The sequence below is a fragment of the Coptis chinensis genome, chromosome 7, assembly GCF_015680905.1.
Source record: "Coptis chinensis isolate HL-2020 chromosome 7, ASM1568090v1, whole genome shotgun sequence".
Lineage (NCBI taxonomy): Eukaryota > Viridiplantae > Streptophyta > Magnoliopsida > Ranunculales > Ranunculaceae > Coptis > Coptis chinensis.
This window is the reverse complement of record NC_141462.1, coordinates 65,862,652-65,869,098: the sequence shown is the minus strand read 5'-3', so window position 1 is coordinate 65,869,098 and position 6,447 is coordinate 65,862,652. Positions and strand designations below refer to the sequence as shown.

The window sequence follows — 6,447 nt, the reverse complement described above, 5'->3', positions numbered from 1 at the left end:
ATGGCACAGTTTGCCTTTACGTGGACTTTACCAACCTAAATCAAGAAACTCCTAAGGATAGTTTCCCCTTACCAAGAATCGACCGACTCGTAGACCAAACCTGTGGGCACGAACTCTTGTCGTTCATGGAAGCCTACAATGGCTACAACCAGATCCCATTGGCAGAAGAAGACCAAGAGAAAACCTCATTCGTAACAGAGCAAGGAATTTACTGTTACAATGTCCTCCCATTCAGCCTCAAGAACACTGGAGCGACCTATGAACGACTTGTCTCCGATATGTTCTAAGACATGTTAGGTGACACCATGAAAGTATACATAGATGACATGGTCATCAAAAGCAAGAAAGATGGGGATCACTTAGATCATCTCACACAAGCGTTCTCAAGATTGCGACAAACTCAGATGAAACTTGACCCCAAGAAGTGCCTTTTGGGAGGGTCCTCTGGGAAATTTTTAGGGTATCAAGTCTCACAACATGGGATTGAAGCTAACCTAGATTAGATTCGAGTGTTCTTGGATATACCCAACCCAAAGACAAAAAGTAGATACAAAAACTGTCAGGAATGGTGGCAGCTCTAAACCGATTCATATCAAGAGGATCAGACAAATGCTGACCTTTCCTGCAAATTCTTAAGAAGGGTGAACAATTCTCATGGAACGAGCAATGCCACCAAGCGTTCTCTACTCTCAAGGACTACTTGTCAACACCACCTGTGGCAAAACCGATTGATGGTGAAACGCTGGGGCTGTACTTAGCTGTGTCTGACTTCGTTATCAGTTTAGTTTTCTTCAAAAAGGAACAAAACACAGATAAACCGAAATACTTCACAAGCAAGACATTGTTGCCAGCTGAGAAGAACTGTTCCCACATTGAAAAGGTAGTACTGGTATTACTTTTACTCAGCAAGAAACTTCAGGCCCTACTTCCAAGCACATCCAATCAAAGTACTCACCGACCTGCCACTAAAGAAGATCCTTCTTAAAGCCAACAAGACAACTTGCATGGCAGTATGGGCAAAAGAACTAGGTGAACATCACATTGAGTTCTCCCCGAGAACATCTCAGAAGAGTCAAGTCGTTGCTGACTTCTTAGTAGATTTCCCAGTTGATGACCTGAACTGGGAACCAGAGATCGACACCCCAACTTTCATACAACATGATGCGTCGGTATGGTCACTCTTTGTTGATGGATCTAGTAATCCAGGTGGCAGCAGAGTTGGAGTAGTCCTAGTGGCACCAGATGCGTTATGGTGGAAAAATAAGTTTGCATTGATTTTGCAACCTCCAACAATGAAGCTGAGTACGAAGCCCTCATCATGGGGCTTCATATGGCATTAAAACTCAAAGTTCAGGAGCTCAAGGTCTTCAACGATTCACAATTGGTCATTCGCCAGGTCGCCAATGAGTATGCCACAAATGAAGGTAACTTTTCTAAGTACCTTCAAGTTGTAAATCAATGCGAATTGATAGAACTGATAGGGTGATAGGGTGTGAGTTTACTTAAGTTGCTACTGTGATCCTATGGTCCTATTTTTTGCTGCTTTTAGTTAAATTCCAGCACAGAGAATAACTCTTATCTTCTCAATCTTCTTTTCACTTGCTTTTTTAGGTAAAATTCTCCATTGATTCACAGTGTGAGTTCTAAAAAAGCAAGCTAAGACTCTTATGGCCTCTTCTAGTAACCCTCCTTCTCAGGCAACATTCCCTGAACTACAATGAGCTGCTGACCATAATATCGGGGGAGGTTCGAGGTGGAGTTCGTTGTTTGGGAGAAATGGAAATCAGGAATCTTCTGTTGCGTTCTCTACGTTCACTCCCATTATCATAGATGGTGTGGCCCAAGTTCCAGAGTATCTTGTGGAACAGGGGATTAAGCAATGGGATGAATACTTGGTGGGATATTTTTTGGCAAACGACTATCATTTCCGATGGTGAAGGAATTTTTGGGAAAGAAATGGAAACTGAAGGGTGAATTTGATATCACAACTAATAAGGATTTGTTTTACATGAATTTTACCTGTGCAGAGGATAGGCAGATGGTATTAGATGAAGGGCCAGTATTTATTGCAGGTAGAGTGTTCATAATAAAACCTTGGACAGTTGACATTAACAGCTATATGAACAAGGAGAATACAATTCTAATATGGGTTAAGCTATTGGATGTTCCAAAAGAGATATGGACGCTTGATGGCTTGTCTTACCTAGCTAGCTTGGTAGGTGGAATACCAAAATTTATGGACGATGCGACTGCGAGGAGGAAAAGGTTGTCTTTCGCTCGCTTCTGCATTGAATTCCCAATTAACCATGAGTACAAAGATGTCATAAAAATCAAGGTGGGGGATTGAAGATTGATATACCACTTGAATACCCATGGAAACCTCAATCTTATGAAAAGTGTAACCAGTTTGGGCATACGACGCAGCAATGTGGTATCAAGACCATGAGGGTGAGGGCACGAAGGGATAATGGGCAGTCTAGTGAAGTAGAAGGGGTTAGAAGGGTGTGGGTACGAAGGCAGCAAGGGCAAACTAATGGTCCAAGAATAGACAGAGCGGAGTGCTCAGTTTCTAGTACAAGTAACATCCAAGAAGGACAAGGAGATGTAACTGTACAAGGGAGTCAAAGGGATGGTTTTGGGCCACTAGCAGTTGTTGTTGCTGTCCCAGAGGAGGTTCCTAGCATTGATGCAGTCAGAGAGACAAGTTTCCGCAACTTGGAAGGTAATGGGTCTCAGGCCCAACAGAGTTGCAGCGCCATTTCTACTGTTAGTAACATTAGCTTAGGTCTTCTGGACGAGTAGAAAGCTTCTTTGGAGATCATACTTCTGGGGATCAATTGCTAGGAGCTATTGAATACAGTGATGAGGCTTCTAACATAGTGAGGTCTGTAGATAAGGAGGGTGAAATGCTAGTTGTGAGTGGTGGAAGATATGAGGTACTTCAACTAGATGAGGAAGACTACACGCATAGAGGGGAAGTGGTAGTGTACTCTAAAGTACAAGCAACTGATGAAGAACCTCAATATCATGGGGAACAGATACTTTATGAAGCAACAACCCTTGAGGATAGTGTTATAGAGGATGATTTATCCGAGCCGGAGAAGGACTTCTTTAATGATGAGAAATTGCAACATGAAGTCTCACCAGCCTTTCTTCCGTTGCAAGTGACAACAAGGTTGCAAACCAAGGGATGCAATTCCAATAAAAGAGGGAAGGAAAAGAACAAGGGTTCTGGAAGGAAAGGGAAGCGCAAAACTTAATCATGTCGAAGCTAGCTATGTGGAATCTTAGGGAACTGAATGACCTCAATAAAGCTAGGTACATGAGTAAATTTAGGATCGAGAATAAATTATATCATTTTGGAATGTTGGAGACTAAGGTGAAGAAAGAGAAGTTCCAATACATCAACAACCTTTGTTGTCCAGCATGGTCTTTTGCAAACAACTACGACAATAGTGATAGTGGGAGAGTTTGGTTATCATGGGATCCTGGAATAATTTCGTTGGTGAAAATAATGGAAACTGACCAGCTTATTCACTGTAAAGTGGAGTTACTACCTACAATGAAATCGTTTTTCTTTATAGTTGTCTACGCTAGTAACTCGAGTACAGATAGACTGAGATTATGGAGTGATATCTGCAATATTCACTTAGGGCTCCAAGGTGAATGGTGTGTGGTAGGGGACTTCAATAATGTTCTGTATTCTTTTGAAAGAATTCGGGGTGAGGTTGTGCATCCTAGGGAGACTACCCCTTTTTCTGACTGTCTTGTTCAAGCTGAACTATATGATCTAAAAGCTTTTGGGGGGTTCTATACATGGACCAACTTTGCTCTAAAGTGGTCTAAACTTGACAGATGCATGGTCAACAGTAGCTGGAGCACTACATTCTCGTTCTGTTATGCTGAATTCCTTCCTCCTGGAATATCTGATCATTCCCCTATAATCGTCTCTATTATGACTAAAGTTTCTGCAAGTCTTCCGTTCAGGTTCAGTAACTTCTGGATTCTTCATCCGGAATTCTTGGCTATGTTTCTGACCTGCTGGAATGTATTAGTGTATGGCAATCCCATGTACATACTTACCCAGAAGTTGAAGCTATTGAAGAGTAAACTAAAGGGCTGGGCCAAATTTTATTGCTCTGACTTATCTAAGCGGACAGAGGCAGCAAGGAAAGACCTCAAAAGCATACGGAAGGCCCAGCAGAGTAATCCCATGGATGTACTTCTATGGTCAAGGGAAAAGGAAGCCATAACTACTCTCTGTCAGCTTATGATTATGGAAGGGGAGGATCTTAGGCATAGAACCAAATGTGATTGGATGAAATTTGGGGATAAGTGCACTGAGTTTTTTCATAAGATTCTCAAGGAGAGAAAGGGCAGAAATCTAATCTGGGTATTACAAAATGCTGGGGGAGTTTGAAGGGAAGGTCAGAAGGAAGTTTTATAAGCATTTGTTGATTATTACAAGGGGTTGTTGGACAACCTTCACCAACTAGCTGTGAAACTGAATTCCTCGAAAGTCTCCATTTTATGAGAGTCCTTATAAGGTATGAGGCTAATTCTATGGTCCAAGATTTTTCTGAGGCTGAAATTCAGAGAGCTCTATTTGAGATGGATGATAATAAAGCACTAGGACCGGATGGGTTTAATGCTCACTTTTTCAAGAAGAACTGGCTTTATGTGAAAGATAAGTTTGTCAAGGCAATTATTTCCATTTTTTACTTGAAGTCTATTCATCGAGGTGTTAACTCAACGCACTTAAGTCTCATTTTGAAATGTGCTAATCCTTCCAGAGTCGAAGAGTTCAGACCTATTGCCTACTGCAATGTTAAATATAAGTGTGTATTGAAAATACTCACTAATAGAATGAAGCCTTATGATAACCCGTAAAAAGATAGTCTTACTCACAAATAGAACGATGAAACTCTAAACGAAAGTAAAACTATAAATTGTTGCTTATACTAGACTTATCAAAGATATTTGTTTTCTACTCTCAAATCTATTGACGTAGAGTTGGAGTAGAAGATTCGTTCCACTCCTAGTCCTTCAGCATTCAAGTTTTCTATAATTGATGGTCTATCCAAGGTCAATGAGAGATTTACGAAGGAAATTTATACTACGATGTGAATTCAAATAACAAGATACAAATAACGGAATGACAGAATACTAAGAGTTGAATCTAGATAAAGAATTAGGGGAATTTGATTCCACCTTGATTACCAACTTAATAAACTAGCATAGATTTATTGTAAAACAATTCTTACGGTAAGAATTGGTCGTTCTAATCCCTAATTATACATGGCATTTCTACCAATTCATAACTAGCATGTGAGATCGTCCACCCATTCTCATGGCGAATCAACGACTTTCTAGAGTGGAATAGATTCTTACAACAATTCTACACTACACAATCAAGTTTTCATCAAACCCCTCTAATGGAGGTTTAGCCTTGATTCATCAAACAATCATTTCCAATTAAATTAAAACTAGACATAATATAAAGATTTGAACTTTACTAATTTAACTACTCAAGAATTGAAATCCAAATTAATAACTAGGAAATGAATAACAAACAATAATTGAAAGTAGATCTAAACAAATTTAAATGACAAAATCGAATTTAACAAGAACTACTATTTTATTTATCTAATGAATGAAGAACAATGATTCAAATAATTAATCTAAAACAAGGAATGAAACTAATTAATTATTCATTAGAATTCAAAAACTAGATATACAAGCTATTATAACGGCTACTTTCTATTCTAAACTATCTAACTATATTTTCCTTAAGAGCTAAGTCTTGTTTTCATGTAAAGGAGGAGACCAGATCCACAATTTCGTGCATTGGCTGAGGAGCCATGTTTTAGGCCGGAAAATCGAGCCCAAAGCTCACTTTCTTCAGTCTACAGAGCTCGTTTCAGCTGGCTTTGACTTCAGAAGACTTTTCGTCCACTTTTGCTCTTTTGATTGGGTTAAGGCTTGGACCATTGGAAAGTTCTTTCCAATCCGGTCGTTTTGACGTAAGGTATGTCCAAATCTGAGGCCTGAGTCCAAAGATATGGTCTTTGGAAGTTCTGCTGACTTGTGCACTGTTTCTGCCCGTGTTGACTTTTCAGCTTTTGACTGGGCTTCATAAAGGCCTTCTCTCCTTGAATCTTGGCCTTTATCACAAAACTTCTTAGCAACCAACCCTTTGCTCTTTTATATCGCCAAAGTGACATATTTCTACGCATAATTGAGTTCCATGCTCGAAGTACATAAAAGCACGTAATTAGCATTAACTTTTATTTATTACTCGCATAATTGGTCTAAAAGTAGTATTATTAAGAGGTTAAAACTATAGTTTTGGGCTCTTATCACCTTACATGTCAGAAATCACTTCCATGCAACAATATGCTTTCATCCTCGGCAGATCAATCCAAGACAACCTCCTGGTGGCTCATG

The 6,447-nt window shown here is 39.7% G+C and overlaps 1 protein-coding gene across 1 annotated transcript; it reads left to right on the top strand.

The window, feature by feature from the left end:
* Nucleotides 1–3,262: 3,262 nt before the first annotated feature.
* LOC147488440 (uncharacterized) lies at nt 3,263–4,420 on the top strand. Its single transcript, XM_086574380.1, has one exon. The coding sequence runs from the start codon at nt 3,263–3,265 to the stop codon at nt 4,418–4,420; it is 1,158 nt and encodes a 385-aa protein (XP_086430506.1).
* The last annotated feature ends 2,027 nt before the right edge of the window (nt 4,421–6,447 follow it).